The 27,823-nt window shown below is 38.6% G+C and overlaps 1 protein-coding gene and 1 long non-coding RNA gene across 8 annotated transcripts in view; one reads left to right on the forward strand and one right to left on the reverse strand.

Annotated features, from left to right (window-relative positions):
- LOC119496638 (focal adhesion kinase 1-like) overlaps positions 1–27,823 on the reverse strand; it is a 79,747-nt gene that overhangs the window by 25,195 nt on the left and 26,729 nt on the right. For 3 of the 7 annotated variants that reach the window (XM_037784082.1, XM_037784085.1, XM_037784078.1), the window contains 20 exons: positions 23,473–23,560; positions 22,390–22,469; positions 22,144–22,206; positions 21,964–22,018; positions 21,462–21,602; positions 20,618–20,695; positions 19,599–19,706; positions 18,976–19,093; positions 18,550–18,580; positions 17,302–17,372; positions 16,869–16,886; positions 16,079–16,135; positions 13,350–13,370; positions 11,186–11,283; positions 10,487–10,571; positions 10,281–10,381; positions 8,823–8,938; positions 7,855–7,955; positions 7,618–7,707; positions 7,253–7,457 (listed from right to left, as the gene is read on the reverse strand). In XM_037784082.1, the coding sequence (XP_037640010.1) occupies positions 7,253–7,457; positions 7,618–7,707; positions 7,855–7,955; positions 8,823–8,938; positions 10,281–10,381; positions 10,487–10,571; positions 11,186–11,283; positions 13,350–13,370; positions 16,079–16,135; positions 16,869–16,886; positions 17,302–17,372; positions 18,550–18,580; positions 18,976–19,093; positions 19,599–19,706; positions 20,618–20,695; positions 21,462–21,602; positions 21,964–22,018; positions 22,144–22,206; positions 22,390–22,469; positions 23,473–23,560 (1,725 nt within the window). Of the gene's footprint in view, positions 1–1,590; positions 1,918–7,252; positions 7,458–7,617; positions 7,708–7,854; positions 7,956–8,822; positions 8,939–10,280; positions 10,382–10,486; positions 10,572–11,185; positions 11,284–13,349; positions 13,371–16,078; positions 16,136–16,868; positions 16,887–17,301; positions 17,373–18,549; positions 18,581–18,975; positions 19,094–19,598; positions 19,707–20,617; positions 20,696–21,461; positions 21,603–21,963; positions 22,019–22,143; positions 22,207–22,389; positions 22,470–23,472; positions 23,561–27,823 lie in introns of those variants that run through there. The other 4 variants (XM_037784086.1, XM_037784081.1, XM_037784080.1 and 1 more) reach the window with 3 other exon arrangements.
- On the forward strand, positions 17,021–27,604 carry LOC119496641. The gene is made up of 4 exons (XR_005208754.1): positions 17,021–17,031; positions 20,150–20,153; positions 27,298–27,303; positions 27,490–27,604. It is a non-coding gene; the product is annotated as an uncharacterized LOC119496641 (long non-coding RNA).

Here is a 27,823-nt window from a genome sequence, read left to right on the forward strand (position 1 = left end):
GCTAAACAAATAAAAACAACATTAAAATCCACAATGATTTGCATCAAAATAACAAAAAGGGCCCCCTACTGCATGTAAATGCTTTTTGTTTTAACAGCATAGCTGGAATGTAACTTTTTACTGAATGTCTATTTAACAAGCCAAGCCATTAGACGTGGATCTAAATGAAACCAGTCATGAATAAATGTGCCAACCTTGCCTCACAGTTTAACAGTAAATGACATCATGCATGAATATGTGTGACGACAATAACATCAGCACCTGGCAACACCACCGCTGACTGTCTCCTCCCCCACCTACACCAACAATGTACCGCCTGGAATAACAAGGCCTGTTTAGATTATTTACTCAGGCTCGGTTGACTGCACAATCCTGGACTTTTCAGCACCGCCCTGCTTTACTCACACTTACTTCTCACCTGAGAGCTGCCCAGCGCGGCCGCTACTGATGGAAACTGAACGGCACCGTTTAAATATCAAGTGCATTGAGATGTAAACCAGACAGCTTGGTGGAAACTGCTATCTCTCATGCGTATGCCAAAGCTGCCACAAAGGCAGGTTCGCACATTAATATAAACAGAAACTACATCTGTAGTTTTTAATATAACATGCAATTAGGGTTGCAAATAACAATTATTTTCTTCGTTGATTAATTTTTTTAAATCATTTTCTTGATTAATTGATTCGTTTTTTGGTCAATAAAATGTCAGAAAATGGTGAAAAATGACAATCAGTGTTTCCCAAAGCCAAAGATGACGTCTTTAAATGTCTTGTTTTGTTCACAACTCAAAGATATTCAGTTTACTGCCATAGAGGAGTCAAGAAACCAGAAAATATTCACGTTTAAGAAGCTGGAATCAGAGAATTTTGACCTTTTTTTTCTTAAAAAATTACTTAAACCAATTAATCGATTATCAAAATAGTTGTGGATTAATTTAATAGTTGACAACTAATCGATTAATCGGTTAATTGTTGCAACTCTACATGCAGTTACATGCGTCATTCCTTTAGCTTTCATCGAATTTGACCAGTAGATGGATCAGTGCAAGAATGATCGCACAGAGGGCCGATTCCTAGTCCATCCTTCAAATTTCATAATGGGGGACAACAATGTCCTCCGTTACGTCACTGCTGACGTTCACCTGAATTTAGGACGCTAACCTCTGATGTCCTTGTTGATAGAAGATAAAGGAAACAACTGTAATTTTACAAAAGGATCTCTCTGCAGGACAACACGAACAATTACAGCGTCCAATAACTGTTTCGATGTACATAAGAGTTTATGAATTTTGTTTTAAGACAGACTTGTTAAAATGTGAACCCATCCTTTAAGTAGGACATGCAAAGACACAAATTTCATCCAGAGGATCAGGGGAGGATATTCAAACAACCAACTAGTGTGAAAATGACTGCTCAAAAACAGCTTTGGATTGAACCCATAGGTACAGCAGCATCCACTGAATGCAGCACACGTGTAACACATAAAGTTGTGTAAAAGGAAAATAAACTATTCATTGTATTATACGCTGACACCACGACATTGAGAAAACCTGATGAGGCAGAAAGGCACGTAGAAGAGACAATACTTTACCTTCAGAACAGGCCAATCCAATAGCAGCGGAGTATATCCAGTCAAGCCCTTTTAGCAGAACAACCACTAAAATGATGATGGGCCAGCGGCACTCAGCACTGATACGCTACTGAAGGTCAACATGAATAACTGTAAAGGATCCCAGCAACGCTGAAAGGATAAAACGTACTACTCCTGGCAGGATGACTCAAACATGCCCTGTTGTTGTAGCTGAACAAAGACTACTCTAGACTACAGGCTACAGTCCTTTTCACCACACATAGACCTCACTATCAGGATAATATGATGTGAGAGTTAGGAGCCTTGATCTGCTAGATTTGACCGTGAGAGTACAGACTGCAGTAGTTCTGCTCGCCTTTTTCCCCTCCTTCTTTCTTTCTCTCTGTCTATTCTCTCTCTCTCTCTGTTCTTTGGAAAGCTGTAGCTCCTGGCAGCTGCCCACTGTGTAAACACACACACACACACACACTCATGTTGGTCCACCGTCTAGGAAAACTGTAGTAGTAGCTGAGAGCTGCATATTTGGCAGGAGAGACCTATCATTGATATTATGATATAAAAGCCAGCCAGATCAAAAGTAAACCAAATTGTATAACCTTATATGGCATGACTTTCCCCTATTAATAGCCAGTGACCACAGTTAAAATGGTCAATATTGACTCGGTTTCCAAGACACTGGATGAGGCACATTGAGGGTTTCTCACCATTTCTTCATGCCAACATATCACAGTCGATCAAAATAAATGTTCTTTACTTTGTCGGATTAGCACTCAAATGCAGTTAATATGTACTTTTCCACACTGGCTTTTCAGTCCATTAAAATATACGACCGCAAACATACTGTACATGTGTCAGACTAATGAGCGGACCTCCATGATGTGAGGGCCAGTACTCAGTTTGCAGCCAAAATAAGGAGGAAGACGCAATGAAAAGGTGAACGAGGTCAGGAGGAGAGGATTTGAATAGGAGGCAAAGAGAGTGTAAGAGGAGCAGAATTGGGGGGAAAAGAGGAAAGCTGACATTGAGAACATTGGAAGTGTAATCGTGGTGGAATTTAAGGTGTGAGTCATGCTGGTTTTAAGCAAACTCGTAAAACCACGGGAGTTCAATATGCGCTCTTATTTTCCTGTTTCTGTGTGAGAGAGAGAGAGAAAGAGAACAAGACGGAGAGAGAATGTGCATGTTGCAGGAAACAATGAAGGCATCTCGCTGCGCTGCTGAAACGAGTTCAAGCCGCAACATTAACAACGTGAACACAAATATATATATCTAGTTTTCTCCAGGTGAATTCATTTTTGCATTATAGTAAAAAATATATGAAAACATAACTGTGGAAATATTCTCTCTTTTAAACTCTTTCTGATATCCTGCAAGTAATCTTTTGAGGTAACTGCACTCACTTACATGCAGTAAGTGGTATGTCTATAGACTAAATGACAGTTTATACAAACATTGCAAATGTAAATTAAGTCAATCCACATTAAAACTTCTGATATGTAGATGATGTGAAGATGTAGATAATAATGATGAAGGGGGAAACATCCTTGGCGTATTAATCTGCACTAAATCTGCAGAATCTGTTGTGATTATTTAGTTAATTAGTTGAAATTTATAGAGGGAAAATGCTCTCTGTGTTAAAATGAGAGAGTTAACATCTGGAATACCACTGTCATGTTTAATAAAATAGAAGAGCCCGATTTCTAATCAGGGAAGCGTAAACTACGATAAATTTGATGTATTCATAACTTAAATGGCATGTTTCTCCATGTGCATATAGTATGTATGTTTACAGGGTGTATGGAGGCTAAAAAACACTCCAAACTTGTGCTAAATTTTGGCGAGGAAAACCTGGCATGGCCTTTTTCAAAGGGGTCCCTTGACCTCTGACCTCAAGATATGTGAATGAAAATGGGTCCTATGGGTACCCACGAGTCTCCCCTTTACAGGCATGCCCACTTTATGATAATCACATGCAGTTTTGGGCAAGTCATTTTCAAGTTAGCACACTGACAGCTATTGTAGCCTGTTTGGCTTGTGTATCCTGTACATGTATATGTATATACAGCATATATCATCACTAATGTTGTTTCTTTTGGTGTATTTTTCATTTTTAACGTTAATATAGCTTCGATTTTATTTGCCCCTGCTGTTTATCTATACCTGCTGTATTTTTGTTTTTAGTCTTTATTTACTTATTTAATTTGATTTATTTATATAAATTTATATTTATATTTGGGAATATTTGGACTGCCTTTTTTGATGTCTGTGAATGAAACTATACTAATCATAATAGTATTAAAAATAGTAATTGAAAATAAATAAATGAGCAAGCAAACCTGGTACATGATTACCCCGAGGTCCAGTAGAGTACAAGTCTCAACTGAGGACCTTGACGTTACTTAAATGAATGTGAAATTCAGGTAAAATGCATGTACTTTATGTATCTGTACCTTTAAGCTTCATCGGCTGTTTCCACTATAAAGTTTCATTTTGCACTTTGCTGCCAGTACTTTTACAGCAGCCTTCCAAAACCCACGCTCTAGTTTCATCATTACTACCATCATTACTCCTGGTATGACGGTCTATCTTGCCATCAGCTAAAGTATCACTTCCAAAAAACTACAGGTCTGTTCACGTCCGAAGGATGAAGAATTGCGGAGTCATGGTGGCTGGGAAATGCTCCACTCCTACTGTATCCCTAATTTACCTCTACTGTATGAAAAAAAAATTTAATATATAGCTTACTCTTGTTCAATTCTGCTTACGAAAGATGTCATGGACATTTTTACTAAACTCTTAAATATCACTTCACTCGCTTTAGTTTCGCTGGTTGTCAGAAAGGGGGTCTTAGATTTAAGCTAATACTGTATTTCTGCAACTCTTTTACACAAAGCAGAGCAAAACATCTTATCAAGCATTACAATACATGAACATATCTCACATTAATTCAACTTGTGTGCCTGTTTTGTGAATGATGGTCTGAGAGCTGGGGGTGTCATTTTGACTGTTAACATCCTATGATTAGCATTAATTATAATCACATACTGTAACACCACACTGGGCGGCATAAATCATCAAACATGTCAGATTTATGGAGTTTTTTTTTTCCCCTCTCCCCTTGGCACCTGATGATGACTGACACTGTGCCCCAATGTTATTGGTATTTAAACTAAAAGGTTTTGCTTGAGTTGCCTATATTGTGAGTGCAACTCTTAGGACATTTGATAAAACATTTCACAACCTGTCTCGCCCAGTTATCCATATGACAATATATGACTCATGAATAGCTTAATCCCCTCCTGTTTAAAGGGGAATATCACAGTGACGATTTACTCTGTGACTTACGCTAAATTGCGTACAGTGTTGTCTATAGCTCTGCCTCATCTGATCACAACACGCCCGGCACATTGTCTCCTGATAGATACAATCTCTCTCTCTTGGCAAATCTGTCTGCAGGCAAATCTAGTAACAAGGCAGTGATGTATCATTTAACAAGGAGGCAAGGCGTGACCGAGATATCTCATTTGATCTATCTCCGTCATCATCACATCTCTGTTACCATGCCAACTGTGCTTTCATCAGCCCCAAACAGGATGTAAAGTGCAGTCTGTCACGTATTTGGACAGTTTTGTTTTGGCTCTGTACTCCATTTGGAAACAAAACAATCGCTATGAGGTTAAAGTGTTGACTTTCAGATTTAATTTGAGGGTGTTGAACCATGTAGGAACGGTAAAAATGTACCAGGAATCCTATTAGGGCTGGGCAATATATCATCAAAACGATTAAAAATGTATCGTACATATATTTTTATATTGTTTCTATCACAATATCTTTTTTTTTAAAATATAAATTCATTTAAACTGTTACGTTCATTTTGCACTCAAGTTTTTAAAATGAGAAAATACTCATAATACTTTTCTTAATTCACACAGGAGTATACAAAAATAGGCTTTACCATGTAGTTATTTCATATATACTATGTATTTATTGAATTACCAGAAAACATGCTATATTGTCATATACAGTATATCGTTATCAAGATATTAAATTTACCTATATCGTGATAAAAGATTTTGGCCATATTGCCCAGCCCTACATCCTATATCATTAATCCAGTACGGATGTAACAGTAACTGCTTCCAAAAATCTGCATGTTTGGGATATTCATAAACTATGTTGAAAATTAGAATATATATATTTTTATCCAAAGATTCAGTTTGGAGTGACATTAATACAACATCTATGGCATCTATCCTCTCCCCACACATAGTTTTAACACAGGAAATGACTTCCCCGCTGCCTCACGTCCGCTATTAAAGATGATTAAAAATGAATGTAGTATTTTATAGAAAAGAGCACCTCCATGCTAAGACACTGAAATCTATCATCTCAACGCAAATAAGAAAAAAAAGCATGGAAATGTGTCCTCAGCTGGATAAAATCACTGTCTTTCTGCCTGCTGTCTTCTGTCTTTATACCCTTAAATGTATAATATTTGCTGTAGCTCTTTGTCTGCTCCATTCATCTTGTTAGATTACCATGACTAATACAGACAGTGGACTTGGAAACATCTGGAAGTCGACACATATAACTAGAAACACCAAGATAAAGTTATACAACAGCTGTGTACTATCTGTCCTTCTATATGGTGCTGAGTGCTGGAGAATGACTGAAAGAGACATAGGCAAGCTTTCCAGCTTTCACAATACCCGCTTCAGAAAGATCATGAGGATATTCTGGCCTAGGAAGATTACAAACCATGAACTACACAAAACGACAGGGTGCTTGGACATGGAAACAATATTGATAAGAAGAAGATGGAGATGGCTTGGACATGTATTAAGGAAACCGTCTGATGACATGACAACAGTGGCATTGCGTTGGACACCAGAGGGAAAACGCAAAAGAGGGAGGTCCAAAACAACCTGGAGGCGAACCATCGAAAGAGAAATGAAGACGAGAGGATACAGCTGGAACAGCATCGAGAAGAAAGCAAACAACAGAGATGAGTGGAGATCCTTAGTCCCTGCCCTATGTGCCACCAGGCACAACAAGGACTAAGTAAGTAAGTAAGTAATACAGACAGTGACACCTGCTGTTAGGAAGGTGTAAGGAAACTTCCCCTCTGGAAAATATAATTTACTGTGGCACAAATTTTTATGTTAACACCGACTGGGACATTGATCAAATATCACAACTTCACTTATAAAAAGACTGAACATTTTAAGAACTGAAAGTAGTATAATTGTTACGCAGAAATCCAGATGGGCTGTGTTACTGCGGATGATTTATTGAGAGGCTGTCTCTATATTTTTTTTAATTTCTATGTGAAAATATAATAAACAGAATGTAAAAAATGTGCCACTTTATCTTTTTTTCCACAACTCATATCATTCTTCCAACATCCTTCACTCAATGCATTACACCCAAAACTTACTATGAGGGACAAGAAAACGCCTGGTGCACTTGAAACCAACATTTTATGCTTCTTCAGCTGAGTTAAGCATATATACATATAATAATTTAACATTCTCACGACGTTCAAGAGATAAGAGCGTTGGTGATCCGTGTCCTTGAACAAGACACCGAACCCCAAATTGCTCACACTTACGGAGACACACAAAGACACTCGCACACTCTCGAAGCACACTCCATTACGTACTTGAGTTGTGTTTTTAGTTCGGTGAAGCGTGGCCTCTTGCTGGGATCGTACGACCAACACTTTGTCATCAAGCTGTAGAGGGTAGGAGGGCACTGAGGGGGCATCGCCAGTCGCTCGCCGTTCTCTATCCTGCCGATGACGTCATTGTTCTTCACACCCTGGAAAGGCTTGATGCCGAACATTAGGATCTCCCACATACAGACGCCTATGGAACGACGGAAAAACATAAACACTCACTCGCTATGAGTCTGAGACAGACACGTTTTGGCTCTTAAATGCTGCAAAAAGACAGAGACTAAAGAGCAATACAGACTTAAAACTTAATAAAACTAAAAAGGAAGGAAACAACACAGACTTAAACTTACCAAACATCCAGACGTCACTGGCCGTGGTAAATCGTCTGAAGTTGATGGATTCTGGAGCCATCCATTTAATAGGCAGTTTACCTTTAGATGCTGTAAAACAGAAATCAGGACAGCTGTGTTGCACTTCAATGACCAGCTCAATTCATGTCTGTCCAATCAATAATAATGGCGATTTCTTCCATGTGTTAAAGACAGTTAAAAGGAGACGGTGAAGTAGTATAGAGGTGTTATATTTACCTTTATAATAAGAGCTATCTTCCATGTATCGAGACAAACCAAAGTCCCCAAGTTTTACACAGTCGACTGTCGATACCAACACGTTTCGCGCTGCGATGTCCCTGAGGAGGACGAAACCAAAAAAAGAGGAAATCCTAGACATTAATTCTGTTTATCTACATGATCAGACACTTGTCACATGAAGTACTAATTTACATTCCTCACGTAGCTTCTGGAAAAACAGATAAAAAGGATAAGATTGCTAGTATCCCTTAATCTTTATGAGATATCTACATGCTAGGAGTTGGGGACAATATTTGTTTCCCCATATCACAATATGTCTATTTTTTTAAGCAGAGCATACATTTTTCATTGTAATTATTCCAGTAGGTGGCAACACTGGGCTGTGGTTTACAGAAAATATGTATTCTCCATAAATAAATAGTAAGCAAGCAGGCAAACTTTATCTATGTAGCACATCTCATTCCAGGTGGAAGCACAATGTTCTGCACAATGCGTGAGCAACCACAGAAGTGGCAGCCACAAACACTATATTGACAGTTTAAAGATAAAATATCAGACATAAGTAAACAGTTTAAAAACAGACACATAAATGATACGTGTGAATTAAAACCATTAAGATGTAAGGATAAAAAATAATATAATTAAGATTAGCAACCAACCAGTAAGAATTAATAAGATGTGTGAATTAAAACCAAAAGAATAAAATAAAAACAAATCAAATAATAGTTCAAACCAACAGTTGAACAATAAAAAAATAATAAGACACGTGGCTTAAAACCAGTAAAAGAAGTTAAAAAAAAAAATAATAATAATGAAGATATTATATAATATTCTGTCTTTATTGGGTGAATCCATCCACAATTTCATATGTAATGTTATTTTGCCACTTAGCACTACAATTCATTTTGTAATGGAACATTAAATTTCATAATTTTCTGGTATAATGGGGTTTTAGTAATGCATACCTGTGTACAAAGCGTTTGCTCTCCAGATATGCCAGCGCCGTGCTGAGCTGGTACGAGTACAAGATGAGAGTGGCCAAGTCTAGACTGTACTTCCTCACCTGGAGAAATGACCGTAACTAGAGAAAAAAACACAGACAACAGGGACGTGAGAGAGAGATAGGGAGTGAGCAACACATTGAAGACAGAAACGATGAAATAAAACAGGAAAAGTAGAGGAAGAAGACAGAGATATAATGAGTGAGACAAAGAGAAATAGAAGGAGAAATTGAGATAGAGGGGTAGAAAGAGAGGAACAGTTACTTAAACAGTTAAAAAACAAGCTATGCCATTGCTACAATAGACAGGGACTATGTGAAGAGAAATTAGCGGGGACATCATCCTTCTTGTCATTACCAGAATGTGTGATGGAGCATGTGGGTGTATTTAACTTAGACAGTAGATGATCAGTTTTCTACTGTTCTGCTACATATTGTGCTGCATCATGAGCTCAGATGTGCCTTTAAAATGTCCTCATTAAGAAAACCAATATCACAAACGAATGCAAACAGAAATAGAATATAAACGTTATACAAATTGTTTTTCAAACCAGAGTAAATTCAACTTATAAATTAGTGAAGAACTCCATTAAGATGTTCATTTTCTTTTAAATTTTCACAGAAAAATACCTATTCCTATTTTTTCCCCTGGATTTTTATCCCCAAACATCCAAATTTTGTTGTGTTTCATGCTACAAGAAGACACCAAAGTTCACCAAAGTCTACAATCAATTGGAGCTGCAACGATCAATCGATTAGTTGTCATCTATTAAATTAATCGCCAACTATTTTCATAATTTATTTATCAGTTTGAGTAATTTTTTAAGGAAAAAAAGTAAAAATTCTCTGATTCCAGCTTCTTAAATGTGAATATTTTCTGGTTTCTTTACTCCTCTATGACAGTAAACTGAATATCTTTGAGTTGTGGACTAAACAAGACATTTGAGGACGTCATCTTGGGCTTTGGGAAACAGTGATTGTGATTTTTCACCATTTTCTGACATTTTATAGACGAAACAACTAATCCATTAATCGAGAAAATAATCAACAGATTAATCTACAATGAAAATAATCATTAATTGCAGCCCTACAGTCAACACAGCTCAGAATAATACACTACTAAGGTACAAAGTGAAGAGAAAAACGGAATGGAAAACAAAAATGAGCTATTGATTATGTGACATACTGTAGACACTCAAAATCCATTTCAAACGCAGTTAACCTGTTTGCACTGCAGATGATATTTTTATAATCGGATTTACACCCAGACTAAAATCTAATTTTCACCCGATAAATTCCATCTTTCTTTTAACGCACAGTGTAAAATGAGCCTTAGTTTCTCTGTATATACTGTACAAGAGTCTCTGTGATGACTTTATTAAGCTTTGGAACACACACCCATGTAAACTAGCAGATGTCCTACCTCTCCGAGTGTGCAGAGCTCCATGATGATCCAGACTGGATTATCTGTGATGACTCCCATCAGCTTCACAATGTGGGGGTGGTCAAACTGACGCATGGTCACTGCAGGGAAAGAAGAAGGTGGTGGTGGTGGGGAGGTCAGTTCACAAACAGCTTGCAAGTTTTTCTGCAAACTCTTGAGAGTGAGTAAAAAACGCAGGAACTCACATGCTTCTTGGAGAAACTTTTCCCTGACGCTGTCCGACGTTGAGTTCTTACACGTCTTCACCGCCACAGACAGGGCCGGGTTCTCCTGCAAGAAACAGATCCACGTAAACAACACGATCAGGATTACAACAGAAGCATCTATAATCAGGAAATTCAAAAAAACCCTATTCAAATACACAGAGAATATTAGAGGTTTGTGCGTCACCTATTGGAATTAAATTATGAGAGTTGTAAGTATATCATAGTTATTCAGGGGCAAGCCCTTCCCATCATTTCCTTCTGTTACAACTATACTATGTGTGCAGCTACTGTGATGTGGGTTCAAGTTCAGTTCATTCTTTTTAGTCTGTCTTCAAAGTGACTTTGCAGGGAGAGCGTGAGAGAGAACAAAGACAAGAGAGGTGAGGAAGAGGCTGCATTAATTACACGCTCGTGTATAATAAGGTCAGTAGCAGATTTTCTTTGCCTTTAAATGTAAAAAGATGAACCATTTTTGTATCTACAGACGTGTTTTTCATGTGAGTGAATGGTTTAATTCTGCAAAATTTGCATGGATTGGCAACCTGTCAACCCCTTACAGGTAAAGGACCACCTATAGTGGGTTATTTTAAATTAGATTATTCAGATATAAAGCTACCATAAATCAAAACTACTGGTATTAAATGCTTGTATGAGTGAGAAAGAGACTGCTGTACATACCGGGCTGATGTAGACTCCTTGGTGGACGTCTCCAAACTGACCCTCACCTATGCAGCGTCCCAACTCAATACGATCTCGCTGAATCTCATAGTCTCGTGCTATATACACACACAATATTCACAGACATAAACATACAGAGAAACAGAAACAAACAGAGAAGACCTTCAGATCAAACACACACACGTCAGTGCCCACACATACACTTCTTAGTCAGCCCTTGCATTTACCAAGCTTGTCAGAGTCCTTTACAGTGTGCAGTTTGATTAAATCTGCCTGTGACGGCAGAAAACGTACAACTGATTGTGTCGATTATCAACTTCTGAAACAATTCTTCCAGTCATTTTATGAATGGAAACATTTCAGAGCTGACCACACAGTGTAGAACAAACCTATCAGTTTCATATGTACAACACTATCTGGTGCCATCATTGCAATTCAAATTAACTTCCAGATGAACAATCCACCTTCCGACTTTGACAAGCTTAGTTTTATAGCAATCAGCATAGCTCAATGTCAACAGCATGCAACAACAGCATCAGCAAACCACAGCCAGACATGCCATCTAACACAGACGAACAACTGCCAGTAACACTCAATGTAGATATGAACATGAATTTCCACATTAAATCAAATGTAATATGGATAAAGTCAGGTGGATTGTATAACAGTTTGACATTCAGGCGGGATTAAAAGCTCACAGGCTGATTTAGGACCAGTAGTACATTTGCTTGGTCCAAAAGGAATTTGTATCTCTGTTATTATAGTCATATTCTGTCAAGTGAGTCTAGTAAAATGATTTTCATATTCTGTTTTAAGAAAATAAGAATTAAAATGTCTGTGAAATATTGGCTGTTGAGAGGCTGGTGGTTTGCTCACACTGTTGACCTGACTTTGTCCATGTAATCAGCATATGGATATAGCATACATGAGCATACAGGATTTCACAAATCTCTCTTTTATGTTGTTCACGGTTGTGAAATGTCCAGCACATGTGCGACCTTTAGAGACAACTATGCTGGGCAAAGAAATGCCTGCAGCGGGAAAGAGACTAAACGAGGTTGCAACATACAGTAACAGAAATGTAGAGTTGGCCATAATTAATGCCTGTGTGCCCTGCTTCTAAATGTCGCCCATGTAACCTGACCTTACAATCATTATGGTTAAACAATGGAGTTGGACTGCACAGTTTGTTAGTGGTTTAGGTTTAAAATGCATCTATTTAAAACCATACACTGTATATATAGATTTAAACCCTTCCCTCTGACTGCACTTCCTCCTCCAGGCCACAGTTGTAAATAGTAACTTGCTCTGAGTCAACTCGCCTGGTTAAACAATATATATAAAATGTTTTTGAACTGCTGCCATGTAATTGTTAGATGTTAGTTGTTAGTAAATGAGTTTCAATGGTTTGCATTATTCTGCAAGTCAAATGGCGATTGATCTTTGCAATTACATAAGTAAATACAGTTTGTTCCCTTTTTTTTTCTTCTTAACCCATTTGTGCCCAAAGACCATATTTAGCATGATAAGGAAAAATGACACAACATTTGTTCTGATTGGTCAAATGTCTTGGTACGAACATACTTTGGGCAATTATCTAACAGTACAACTTTGAATTTTTTAGATCACCTGAAAAATAACACTTGCTAACAATGTGTTCATTAAATGGTTTCCATATGAAATTATACACTGCATATGTGTGCATATCTTTGATAACCAACTTGCTATGAGATCATAGATACCAAATACTTGATTGTGCCCCTTGTAGTTTCTGAGATACAGACATTTCTTCTTATCATACTATATCTAGTATTTGGGCACATGGGACTATGATTTTTTTTACTAAAATATAATCTATTCCACTGAAGGAAATTAAAATTTTCAGTTGGGGGGCACAAATGAATTAAACATTAAAAATACACAGCAAGATCCTTGTCCAACAACTGGGGTTCAGCTCTGAAGCTACCAGCAATTCAGCCCAAAACTGACAGCACATCAAACATCGACAGAGGGGGAGTCAAATCAACGGGGGTATATATATGTAGAGAAATAAATTCTGTTTTATTTTACAGTTGCAAGCAAACATAAAATAAAGAACACAACAATCACCAAATCAAAATGCCATCACAATACATCCAGACTTATGGTACGGTCCAGTCATTACCTTGATCTAGTCCATAGTATTCTGGGAAAATGGGTTAGTGATAGGAGACAGAAATAACTAGCTGTGAGTACAGAGGTCCATAAACTGTGAGTCTTTAAGAATTGTCATGGTTGTAGGTGAAAAAAAAAATCCAAAATCACTTATTTTAGGATATTTAAAGCCTTTTGGTATGTTTTGTCTGAAGAAGGTTCGTTTTTGTTAAGTACTACAAAAGCAAACAACAAACACGCACATCATCGACCACCCCTTGCTAGCTTCAACAGTTCGTTAAAGATGTGCTTTATAATGCGAACACAACTTAAACACCAAATGGACCCCTTTTATTGCTTGGCAACCTGCTGTTTAACAAATCCAAAACTGACACTGAAACCATGAAACCGCTCAGTCGAGACATGAACAGCTAAACGTGACCTTGGCTGGTTTGATCTTACTAGATAACTTCTAACTAAATCAGTCATTTACGTGTCTAAGAAAGTCATGCAACATGTTTAACAGACGGCATGGATACAATGATGTTTAGAGTGGACATATTCTAGCTATCTCTGTGTGTTGTTTCGAGTAGCTTGTTCTCTCTTTATGCTTTTGTGTGTTTACAACTGACGGGGACTTTGGTGAAAGCTTTAATTTATGAATGGTCAAAAAAGCAAAGCCATGTTGAAATGTGGTTGCATGGAACAACTACTTGTGATACCCAGGCAACATTTAGAGGCAGGTTAAATTGGGAGTAACTTAACATCCCAGCTCCTTTCTCCATCATACGTTAAGGTGATATCGCTCCACTGCCTCTAAATGTTGCCTATGTAGCATCACCACTCAGCGTTACTGTGAGCTTAGTATAAACAACACTCTTAAAACCTGGTGAACTGGCACTACTCAGCAGCAACAGCAGCACAGCGGGCCCTCTTTATGTTTACTCTCACAGAACATTTTTCATGTGCTATTGCAGAGATATCCTTCAGGAGTCTTAAGGCCAGATAAAACCTCTACATTACTGTGATTGTCAAGATGAACACTTATCATAATAGTGATTAACAGGACGTTTTGTAAAACATTTACTGTAACGTAAACATTGTGGCGAGATAATATGCGCTTCTCATTTCTCTATTTTGTCCCTCCTCTCTCTCCTCCGTCCTCCTGCCTGTGACGTGGAAATCGATTTCGGCGTGACAAGTCGAAGGACGTCTCAATTCCTAATATGCATCTCAAAGAGAGAGGAGGCTTGCCGGAGGAGCTATGAGCAAGGATGCACTAGTGCTGGGGGATAAATATGATTATTTATCACCTTTCAATGGAATCGTATCGTGATGAAAATCATATATCGAGATATCGCGATACACAATTACGTCGTCTAAATTGATAATAAGCATATACTAACTTAAATTTCTCAGAAAATTTGATCAAACTCAGTTAGTCTAAATCAAACCATTGCCTTAATCTGATTACTCTGTAATTGTGTGCATAAATGTAAACATAGTCAGTGCATAGCTGGCATTATTTATTAATGTTTTTCTCTATAATTTCAGTTGAAGCTGTTATGTTCGTTTTGCACTAAAGTTCTTAATTAAATGAGAAAACTCAACTCATACTCAGTACTTTTCATTTGTCAAGTATTTAATTCACACAGGAGAATCCAAAAATAGGCTTTACCATGTGGCTTTTTCATATAGACTATTTATTTATTGAACTACCAGAAAACATGCTATACTGTGATACATATCGTTATCGAAATATGGAATCTACTATATCGGGATAGAAGATTTTGGCCATATTGACCAGCCCTGGGATGCACAGGTGCATCCTTTGGGGAAGTCTTTTCGGCACCTGTGACAAATAAAGGAGGCGAAACAATGGACAGATGATGCAGCTGTGACACACATCATATTTAATTGACGTTGATTAAAAATGACGGCTCCGGAGCAAGGATGTCTCATTTTATTAAATGCCCGTTGCCTCGACTCCTTGTGTCTCCTTGTGACTAAGACGCGAGGTGAGGAGGCGAGAAAAAGGAATCGAGGATGTATAAACTGAGAAATGAGAAGCGGGGAAGTCTCAAAGCAGCCTGGGGAAGCTTGTGACAACTCGCTGAAACAAATACAGATTGCAGACCTATTAATAAACAGACAGTATGCGGTTCAAGTGGTTTCCCCTTTTATATAAGACGGCGACATGTAACCGCGGAAAATGTAGAGTCATTCAAGCCTTAGTCATTATTTTTGCCTGCCATCCTTTTATCCACCAGTCTAAAAATTCAAAGCTGAAGCCTGAATAAATTTATTATCAGGCCCAACGTATCATTAAAACAGCTCATTGAAAGCATTTCAAGATACTCTCCGTACTCTGAATAATGTTGATTGGGCTGCACCACAGTTCACAATCACTTGATTAAATAATATATTAATTATTGTGCTGCCTTGTCAGTTGATGATGTTTTCGTTGAATATAAACCACCATGAGGTGAGGCGGAGAGACACGCAGAAATCACCTGTCTCCACACACACATTCATGGTTTCTACAGACCTGAGATAAGGCTACCTGTCCCTCTTTCCCCATCACCTCGCCAACCTTTCCACCTGCACACAAGTGAACTAACACTCACATGCACACACAGTACGCTGCACAAGTCTAAAAGGGTCCACTGATCAGCAGAGCACAATGATGACCTGTCACTTTGTGTCTCCACTTGTCACATTAGCTGTCTACAATGTTTGTGTGCAAGTCTGTGTACTTACTTGAAGGCATGGTATAGGTGTCCTCCTCATCTATGATCTCAGCGTAGTCGTCCGTTTCTACAGAGCCAGAGAAAAGTGGGGAGGGAAAAAAGAAGACACATTAATTCTCAGTTGGTGACACACAAAAAGACAGATAAAAGAGAAAGAGTTGACAACAAGCTCACATATAAAACTCTACTTTGATGCAACAAGCTCCAGACAGCATTCAAATTACAACTTGGAGGTTATCTGCCACAACAGAAACCAAAAGTCCCATTTTCAATATCCAAATGCTTTTGCATCACCTGAATTTTTAAGGAAAAACTGCAATTACAACCCTCGTTACTGTAAAATACTTCGATCCCCCGCTAACAATATAACAATTAAACAAATACACTGCTTCACAGACCAAAAAAAACAGTGAAAATGGCAGCAGTAACAGAAACACACCATCATCAGACAGATGTACCTTTCCAATAGACCGTCACCATACCCGATTCCAAACACATGCAGAGCAATTTAAACTTTCATGTACTAGAAAAGAGCTGCACACGAGGAGCGTAGGACAGAAGAGTACGATAAAGAGTACGAGAGAGAGGCACAGGCACAGAGGAGAGGAAAGGGGAGGGATGGAAACGTTCATTCTTTCCACAGAAACAAGTTGAAGAATAACAGGTTGAGTCACGGATAAGGCCGAAACAGTTACAGGCAGATACAGAGATACAGCACACACATACAGTACGCTAAATGTAGAGCGGGAATTCCACTGAGTTACTAATTTAGGACGGTTAATAGAAAGAATGTAGTTTACCATCGCCACTAGTTTGACCTGCAGAAGCCACATGCAGCATGAAACACACACAGAGAGGGAAAGAAGTATTAGTTTTACTGTTAAAAGCTATACAAATAAGGTGACAGATATTATTTAATGACTATATTTGAGGTGAGCTCCGTGTAATTCTGTGTGACTGTGAGTTCGTCTGAGGTCAGTAGACAGTCAGGGCAGAGGAAGAGTGACTAAAGCTCTCCATGGGGACATCTGGCGAGACAAGGACTCTTCACTGCACACACAGATGAGGCTTTATAGCGGGAACAGGGTACGCACACATATCTATGAACCCTTTATCTAACTGTTAGCAGTCACTGTCATTCATGACATTTACAGCAGCAGACAGACAGGAAAATGAACAGGGGACAAACAGACCAACAGGAAAAGGAGAAAGTGAGACGGGGGGGATTTATACCTGAGACACAAACAGCTCGGGTCCGTACTCCGTCCATCCGTTTTTCCATCCGCCGCTCATGATTTGAAACTCTGGATAAGAGATGAGAAAATCTGTTTTTATGCTCACATTAACCTGAACCTAAAGCTTCCAGTTGCAGCTATGAAGATTAGTAGTGCAACCAGAGGAATGGAGGATCCTCCCACATCCTGTCATGTGTGTAGCTTTACAATGTCAAGCAATAGAAAATTAAGAACAAAAGAGTCTATGACTGTGTCCGAAATCACTCATTACTCACTAAACAGTACACTATATAGTGAGTTCGCCATTCTGTAGTGCTGTCGAAATGTATAGTTTATACACTATATAGTGGACTCAAAAGTAGTGTACAACTGATGGTCACTAACCAAGCACTGTATACCATCATGGATTGCGCTGAAGGAAAAGCAGCGCAATTTATACAAATCCATGAGTTGTGGATTGAAAATAAAAAACAATTTGGTTAGTAGAGCAGCGCATCACCATGCAAATGGCCACAAAGTACTTTGTATTTATTAATTTGAGAAAATATGCTTATTGCCCCAACAGTGACAATGGCAGGGCAAACCGCTTTACTCCTTCCATTTTTACCTTTCACAATAAAAGCCCTAGACATGTACGCTGCATCACTGTTTACCAGGGGGAACTTAAATTTACTCAGAGCATTTAGCTCTTGATCCACCTGAGAAAACTCACCAAAAAAAAGATAACTATGTATTTCTCACAAAAATGCATGTCTGTATTTATTATGGATGGTCTACCAGCCGATGTTGATCTGGTATGTTTAAATTGGGCGACAGCAATGACGTAATTAAAGGCGCAGATTGACCCGAGTAGTGTCCGAAAGTGTTTTTCAATGAGCTCACTATATAGTCCTTAACATAGAGCTCCAGACTTCAGACACAGCCTATATCTTATAAAGAATGTTATATCCACTATATAGGCAATTCAATTAATTAAAATTTGATCATCAAGATAACAAAAAAAAAACTACTGTCAGCACAAATTCCCATTCAAATTTCCCTCAAAGCAGATTCTGAAGTGCAAAACAAAATGAGTGAAACCACTAAATAAAAAAAAAATGTAAGATAACACACAAAGTTGTGCTGGTTAAAGGGAAGAAATTGGATGATGAACCTTGCCTAAATCTCTTGTAAGTCTCACAGGACATCACCTTGTTTTTACTTGATATAAAGCGACTAATGAGACAAAAGGAGTCTGTTGACTTACTTGGGGATGGACGGCAGAGCTCTGTCCCCCTCTGCAGACACAAAAACACGTGAATTAGACACAGAACAGACTGTTAGAGCTACGGCACTGTAACCATTTCTTTGTAGCCATAGTTATTTTTAGCAAAGACGAGCTAAAACATCGGCTGGCTATTCAAAGTGACAAGCGTAAAGCCTCGTCAGCCACAATCAGACCTGGACTGAAAGATGGCTGACAGCAATTACAAACTTGAGTACTATTTATAGTATAAGTTGGTCTTTTCTTTGCTTCAAGATACCGTTACCATCTAAACAACATACGAATGATCACAATCATCATTTAGCTGCACACAACTGAACCATTATAATGCTGCAATAGACAAGAAAATATCAAAATGTGGGTGTATAGTGAACACAAAATAAATGTAAGAGTAGTTGTGCGTCCTACCTTTGTGGACTCTGACAATGAAGGAGTGACTGGCTAAGGAGACGAGCCGACAGTAGCCGTCAATCAAGTCAGCCATGTTTTCTGCCGTAGTCAGCGATGCCGTGGTGACTGTGAGGGGCTACACACACACACACACAGTGGATTAGTGGGACAGAGCGTTGCTTCACAGTGACACAATGAGAGCTTTATTAAGGACGACGACTTCTACCAGTGCACACGCACAAACACATCCCTACACAGATACTCTAGCACTGATGCACACATGCTTTTCCACTAGTAAGGCCTGCTGCGAACACACGCCCACTCTCGACAGACACACTCACGCCGACACTCAAGTGCAGATGGCAACAGCCGCCTTCACCCTCCCATGTGCCATTTCCTTCTTTCCCTACATCTTTTCATGCTTTTCCTGCAGATTATTTGTTACTACAACTTCAAATACGATGTTTAACAAGCAGACACTATTTCATGTTTACAATACTACTTAACAAATTCAAATACAATATGAGGTATTACTGCAAACTTCATATCCAGACAACAGGTAATAGTGTTTACTAGGAACCACCCTACGCAATGGGAAGCCAAGGAAATTGTAAACAAAGTGTGTATGTGCGTGTTTTCACCTCTGGAGCTCCCGCTACGTTGAGCTGCAACATGCCTTTCCGGTCCTTCTCTTCCAAAGCGGAGTATTGGATGGACTGTACCTGGTTAAAGTTAGCTAAGTGTGTAGGCTGCAGAGACAAAGACAGATACACAGAAATATTAAAAACCACATATAACGTATGTATACGTATTCAGCTGAGTGGAAATTCATTCATGCCAGAATGCACAGTTGCACAATGAGACCACAGAAATATTATATTTCTATGGTTGAGACGTATTTTTTTCCATGGTACCAGTTAGTCATGTATTTCTATTTTTTTTTTTACAAACACCAATGCCAACCACAGAGAATCAGTCTTTTAACATTGAGCACGACAAAGACAATGTCATCAAGAGTGAATTTTAATGTGTTTATGAAGGCCAAACAGGACACGCTTCATAATCGACTTATTCAATTAATTGTAGACATTTTGACAGGCTGTCATTGAAATTTAATAACTCAATTTAAACACTGGCGTTACAGGTGTGGAGCTGTTTCCTGCATTTTGAGTTGTCACGGCAGCCAGCACAGCTGTGTAGATTCCCTAATCACATCACCTGGTGACACCACACATATGGCTTTTTATAGCTCATAGTTTCTGTTCTGTAGCAAAAACTGCCTGAACACTGGCATTTCAAGACACATTGCAATTTAAGCAAGACAAGAGAAACTCTGTCTACTGGAGAGGAAAGCCAGTAGAGGGCAGTATGGTTGATTGCCACTCTGGCCTTCAAATTAAAAGCATGCAGTATACTGCAGTAAGCATTCAACACTACTGCAGTATACAGTAGTGCTGAAAGACTTCTCAAGTTCATAAAACATTCTGAACTGGATCATCTGTTAGCTGGATTAGATACACTAACGTATGGGTGTATACATAATATAATATTGAAAAGAATATATTGAAAGAAAGTTAATTTTATAACAGCTACACTTTTACTGATGACTAATAGTTGAAAGTTAGACCTTATGAGATGAGTTGTCTGAGTGCATACTCACCATTGATCCTTTATCTGTGAGGTAGCTGATTCCTTCTTCTGGTCCGATAGCTAACTCTACTGATATTACCCAACTAGACTGGAGAGAAAGACAGAGGGAGAAATACAGCATTAATATAGCACATCATCTGCTTTATTAACCAAACACTGGCTTAAATGTAATGCTGACAGCATAAACCATAATGTTCTCATCCGTTTTCACTACTAAGAAATGCCCTTTAGGGCAGAGAAAGGTTTTCATTCTGTATAGCAGTGATTCTCAAAGTGGGGTCCGTGGCACTCTGCCAGGGGGTCCGCGAAATAATTTTCTAGAAATTATAAAATTGTGCTGTATCATTATAAAGTTCATATCTACAGATGGGGACTATTTGCACCAATAAAACAAAGCTTATTGTGTCCATTACTCCCACCCACGTTAGCTTTGGGCCAATAGAAACTCTGATATGATCGACAACAGCAATAAGTTCATTATTTTTAAATTGAAGCACTGAAAGTCAGATTTAGACAAGTACATTTTAATATCTGGATTCATTTTAAGAGCAACTACTTGAAAAAGTATAAATGCTGACAAGTTGAGTCCAAATGCAATTTGAATTAAATCACCCTCTGTTTAAAAGTACATAAGTGGTATTAACATGATTCAAATTGAAATTCAGGTTTTAGAATACAAATAGTTCCAGTGGTAGTAAGCATATGTCCCCAAAACGTTTGAGAACCTCTGCTGTAGAGAACAGCATAATAATTTTTCAATAATTTCCCAATTTGGGAACAATACAGTACGTCTATCTATCTACAGTATATACACGCAACACTTTTTGTCTTTATGAATTGAGGGTTGCCCCTACCCCCAGAGCACATTTGAAGCACTCTTTGTCGAAGCGGTAGATGGGAGAGAGTATCTCAAAGAACTTGTGGATGCTCTGCTCATCGTTGAGGTTAGCAAACTGCTTAAAGGTCTGCTGGATCTGCTTACGAAGAGTCTTCGCCTGATAGAGAGCGGGAGAAAAAAAACCATCTCCAAGGGTAAAGTGTTGGTCCAGAGCCAAGAAATGACAAAGCACACTGCGAGTGACAACAGGACGTTTAACTTAATTCCAGACAATCAGATTATCAGACATTCAGCCAGACGTCCATTCAGTCATCAAGTTAGTCTCTCTGCCAGTCAGTCGGTTGCTCTATCAAATAGCCATTAGGTCATCCAGGCGACTAAGCGGGACTAGGATTCCCAAAGACCACTGTCACTTCTGTTATCTGGCAATGGAAGTTAAATAGGAGACTCTGAGCGGTTAGTCAGACAGATGAAAGTCACTGACTCCGTTTACTACATTAACAGTAGTTTAGCCTCACCTTGAGGGAGTCCAGCAGGCTTTTGGGGAAGAACCTTCTCAAACCAACATCTTTCCTAAAAACAACAGATTCATAATATTTATCTTTAAATAGATGAACTCTACCCTCACACAATTTGTTAAAGTACATTAAATCTAAACTAGAGGCAATGTAGTGTGGACCAGATAAAATCAATCTTACTCTAGAAGTTCATAATTGGATTTCTTATCCAGGGCGTTGCCTGGCATCTCTCTGAAGAACCTCCTGTGTAATTAACAGAGAGAAGGAGAAACAATATTAAATCGTCATCAATAGATTTCTTTAGTTCAGGAAAACGTCTCTGATATAAGCAGCAACTAATAGTCAAGAACCTGTTTGAGTAAACAGCATCATTTTGTTGATTTGTGTAATGCTTGTGGCATAAGAACTAATGTGTGTGTTTCTCACCTAATTTCCAAACAGCCCAGTTTCAGAGCAATGTCTTGATCCACCTGATCAGCTATATGTAGCATGTAGTCGCTCTTTACCTGGAGAAACACAGAGTGACAGAAAAATGGGCCTCATTTACCATTCTTAAGAAGAATAAAAAACAAACACTTATGCAGTTTTCACAAAGACTCTGACATTCATCAGTGTTTTCTTATTTGGGATTTTTTCTTAGGTAAGAACAGAATTCACGCAATCGGTTATTCGGTTTTCTTCAATTCTACAGTTGTATAATATTATAGGATTTAAATTACAATACTATTTTTTATCTTTTTCTAATATTTTTTAATAATCATTTTCATTATTTTACAAAGCATTATGGTCTTTTAAAATAAATAAATAAAAACACTAAACTAACCTCAATTCACATCATTTATGTTAATTGGAATGCCATCCAATAATTAGTGCTTGATCATGCTATTTATAGGCCTAAAGAAGGACCATTTCTGCACCATAGGCCTACTCGCACAATGGCATATTTACTGCTGCTGCAAGATGTTGCAGCTTGTGCCCTGAGGAGGGAACACATCTTCCAGGACCATGTACATCTATTTGCAGAGTGACGAGGGCCTCTTGGGATGCTTTAGACAACCAAGAGGTGTCCTCATGGAGCTTTGCAATAGTTTGGCGCCAGCAATTTACGAGGATTCATCATTATAAGAACACAGGTGCTAACAATTCTGCAGTTTAAGAACACGTCATGAATCTGACGAAGACTTTTCTTAGGATTTTTTCTTAATCAAGATCAAATTTAAGAATGAGGCTCAATGTCAACACTGCTGTAAAGATGAAGTTATACAGTAGTCCCATGTAAAAGCAAAATTAAGTGTGTCAGTTAAGTACCTTTTCAGTTATCTGTTTCAAGGTATGTTTGCCTTGTTAGACATAAAAGCGACAAGGAGGAAGTGACAGAGCAGATGATGTATGACAAGAAAATTATAGATATCATTTAATACATTTTTTTTTTTTAAATTTAGTATTATTTCATAAGGAGGACACCTTTCAGTCTCCTTTTTTTTATGTGATCCTGCCGTGTTGCCTCACCTGGTGATAGAGGTAGTTAAGAGAGGGTTTGTCTTCAGAGAAATGGCTGAGGTAACCTTTAGGAAGGTACCGCATCCGCAACTCATACCTGAGAATGACAGAGACAATGTGAGTCAGGCAGCACACACACCCACACACAGAATGAAATACCCTGCAGCATCCAAATCCAATGTCTGTCTGAGGTATAGAGACAGAAGGAGCACGCTTACTCATACATACAGCAGACGCATCCACAGACCTCAATACATTTTAAAGTATGGAATTTTAGACGTAACCATGGTTATGTGAGCGAATACCACAGAATCCACAACATGGTCTGAATTAGAAAAATCCCACACCTGTTTAGAGATAATGAAAAAAAACTATAGATAAATGTTGCATATCACCAAAAGGCTCTTTTAAACTAGAATTATCGCCTTGTGGTTGTATGCCTCCATCAACCAGTCAAGTTGCAGTTTACATCCATGTCTGTAAATGTCATCACTTCATAATTTTATCCTATTAGACATTTATGTGAAATTGTCATAATTAGCAAATTAATTCTTGAGTTATGGCCAAAAAACGTGTTTTGTGAGGTCACAGTGACCTTGACCTTTGACCACCAAAATCAGTTCATCCTTGAATCCAAGTGGACGATTGTACCAAATTTGAAGAAATTCGCTCAAGGCTTTCCTGAGATATCACGAGAATGGGACAGGCGTGAGGTCACAGTGACCTTGACCTTTGACCACCAAAATATAATCAGTCCATCCTTGAGTCCAGGTGGACGTTTGTCCCAAATTTGAAGAAATTCCGTCCAGGTGTTCCTGAGATATCGTGAATGGACCAGACGGACGGATGGATAACCCTTAAACATAATGCCTCCGGCCACACTGTCGCCGGCGTGGAGGCATAAAAATCAAGAAGTTGTTTTTAGCTTTATGACACGGCTCTGCTACACACAAGTTTTGCTGTATGCAGCTAGAAACTAGTCAGGTCATGCACGTCACACTGTGGCTGTGGACGAGTTTCTTGTGCTTGTTTCTTGCACTATGTTCTTCTTTCCACCAGCTCTACCTTCACAGGGGGGGTTAAAGCACATGTTTTTTACATAACAGCACCCATGGAGCAGTAGATTCCAAGTCTTGCTCAAAGTCACTTCAGCAGGGTGGCTGTTTGCCAACACAGGGGCTTGAAACATAGTGTTGAAATTTGAAGATGCCCTTTCTACTCACTATATTACTGTCTGGTGGCACAGTAAGAAGTGATTTCATATTTTCCTGAGAGTGATTTAACTGAGAGCGATAACCTTGTAATACCATAAAGTATGATGAGATTCCTGCTGTTACACTTGCCAGTTAACTGAGCCACAGAAGTACCCAGATGGGCCATCATTGTTTATAGTGATCTGTTATTTTATGACTGACATATTGCAGTGACTACAGTGGAGAGAAATGGGTCAGGAGAGCAGTGAGCTCCGAGCTGCTGTGATGTGACAGGCCTGTAGTTAGATAACAAAAGGAAATCAAGACTGAAGACAAAATGAATAAAACATCCTCGTTCTATAATGAATGAACCAAAAAGAAGAGTGTGAGAAGAGAGAAGACGATGCGTGTTTGAGAGAAAAAGAGAGAGCTGTATAAGAAAGAAAACACAGATGTGAGAGAAAGAAGGATGGAGAGAAAGATCAAAGTGGAAAAAAAAGCGACTGCGAGCGGCGCACGAGACAGAAGAGAAGCACGCGAGAGAGGAGTGCGATAGAGTCAGTCCATCCCCTGGGCTGCTTCTGCTGTTCTAACAATAGCTTGGCAGCAGCAGAAGCTCCTGTGGGCTTGCAGCTCTGCCGCCCTCCGAGGCAAAGCTGCAACAACTGGCAGAGCTGCTCGGCTGCATGTTAGCGGTGTGAACAACTCGTTCATTTTGAAATCATTTCAATTTTAATGACTTTGGGTGTAACACGTCGAGTGCAGGACAAAGAACTGAATTGTAAGGAGAGCTGTTAACAATATCAACTCAAGATGGCTGAGAGCCAGCATAGTTTGAGTGTAGGTTGAAAATAGACGACTAGTAGCTCATTCCCCTTCATCAAACAGAGCAGATCATCCCTATATGGCATATTAGGTTGCTGTAGAGTTGGGCGATTGACGGTATATACTGTGCGACGGTAGAAATGTGTCCACCGGTAGAGATTTGGCAATGCCATTTTCACCATGGCAGCAATTATCGCGTGATCTTGTGATCCACACGTGACCTCGCGAATCCAGCTGCCTCACAAGGTAATGTGATTTGGACAGACATGGAGTGAAGTTGTAAATACAGGCAGGAGGAGGCATCCCCAATCCCAACCAACCCAAGATGAGAAATAACGAAATAACATGATTACCAGACATTTGCACACTGTAATTCATTTTGACAGCTTTTTGAAATGAAAGATGAGCAAATCCTGCAGGAAAATTCAAGTCTTTTTTTCTTTTGGTATACCCTTAAATACAAATTTGTGTGATTTTTATATTGCACTAACAGGCTGGTATTTATTTGCATCTGTAAACCTTAAAACCTGTAACACTTGAAATTATTGTTCTCAGGAACCTTAAAGGTCCCATATTTTGCTCATTTTCAGGATCATACTTGTATTTTGTGTTTCTACTAGAACATATTAACATGCTGTAATGTTCAAAAAAGCCTTTATTTTCCTCATACTGTCGGCCTGAATATGCCTGTATTAACCCTCTGTCTTAAACGCTCCGTTTTAGCGCATTTCGACAAAATTGCAACAGAATTGCGTTGCTAGGCAACAGCTTGGGTCCATGTGTACTTCCTGTCAGCTGATGACATTCACATACACACTGCAACCAGGAATAAACTGGGACACATTTAGAATGTTTACGTTTAAATCTGTGTAAAGGGTCTAAATATTGTATATTTGTGACATCACAAATGGACAGAAATCCTGACAGCTTGTTTCAAATGTAGAGTTTCTGAATACGGGCTGTGTGCATTTCCCTGTGGATTGAGCGTTTCGATACTTTCACAGTATTTATATAGGACTTAAGCCTGCTTTATGACAAAAAAACATGAAAATCTCACTTTTTTTTAATAATATGGGACCTTTAAAGCTTCCATTTTGAAAGTCTGAGTCTTTTGTTTTTAACTCAAGTGTGAGACAGATGTTTTTGTTTGTATGGAAGTTCCAATTGAAAGAGGAAAATAATCAAATGTGATGAAGTATGGTATGGTTATTTAAAACCATTTCTCAATTGAATTTACCAAAATTTACTATATCATGATATATGCCATTACTATGATATAAAATTAAATATACTGTGATAGAAGCTTTTGGCCAAAAATCGCCCACCCCTACACTACTGCATCAAATACATGGGAAGAATAAGGCTCTATAAATTATAGTTCAATAATCAGCATAATAAATTATAAATTTAGCACAAAAAAATAAATAAAGCATAATAAACAGCAACAACTACTCACTGCATGCAAGTCATGTACTTATGCAATGAAGTCACCTCGACCAATTATGTGAGGGCTTTTAAATCTCAAGAAAATCAAGACAGGAGGCGCGGTAAAAGGGAGCAATATTAAATACTTAGCGGAAATATTTTTTACTGCCTGTATAAAGTAGTTCACCTAAGTAGGTTTCAGGTTTATTGAAAGTATTAAATGGTTTCATTGGGACCATATGTTATGTAGCTGTAGCTTGTAAGGTAGGCTTAATAAAATACTCTTGGTTGGCAGAGTTTAAACAAGTGTAGCTCCTGTAGAGCCCAATAGGGCATTTATAAAGATGACATGTTTGTGGTAATGATCATCCTCTTGTCCGCCTCTGAGGAGAATAAAGTAATGTTATGTTACTTGGCCTGCTGTTTGATATTAGCAGAACATTAAAGCTAGGGTTGGTAAAGATTTTAGAAACATGTTTTTGTTATATTAGTTGAAATTTCCATTACATCCCGACAGCAATCAATAAAGCAAATGCTCTGACAAAACAACGAAAAAAAATTGGTATCTGTGGCGGTATCTTAGCCCGTCCAATCATTTCATTCAGCCCAAAGGTAATGATTGGAGGGTCTACCTATTTGCGTGCACTCTGCCCATGCACTCATTGTGCGTCACCAGAGTCTTTTCCACAAGATGCTAATACTTCTGGCTACTTTCATTGGAAAAGAGTTGGCAACACTGGGCTGGGTTTTTCGGTTGAATCATTTTTAAAATCTAGTGTACTCTTGCTAGTTTCTCAAGATCACCGACCCTGCCTTTAAAGAAGGAGGGTGCCCACTTGATAACCGAGAAGTATCAATCCACAGCTACCTCTCGTACCCCGTATGGAAAAAGTGAGACAAGGGAAGACATGGGGGAT

Source organism: Sebastes umbrosus, chromosome 11 (assembly GCF_015220745.1).
Source record: "Sebastes umbrosus isolate fSebUmb1 chromosome 11, fSebUmb1.pri, whole genome shotgun sequence".
In the NCBI taxonomy this organism is placed as follows: Eukaryota; Metazoa; Chordata; class Actinopteri; order Perciformes; family Sebastidae; genus Sebastes; species Sebastes umbrosus.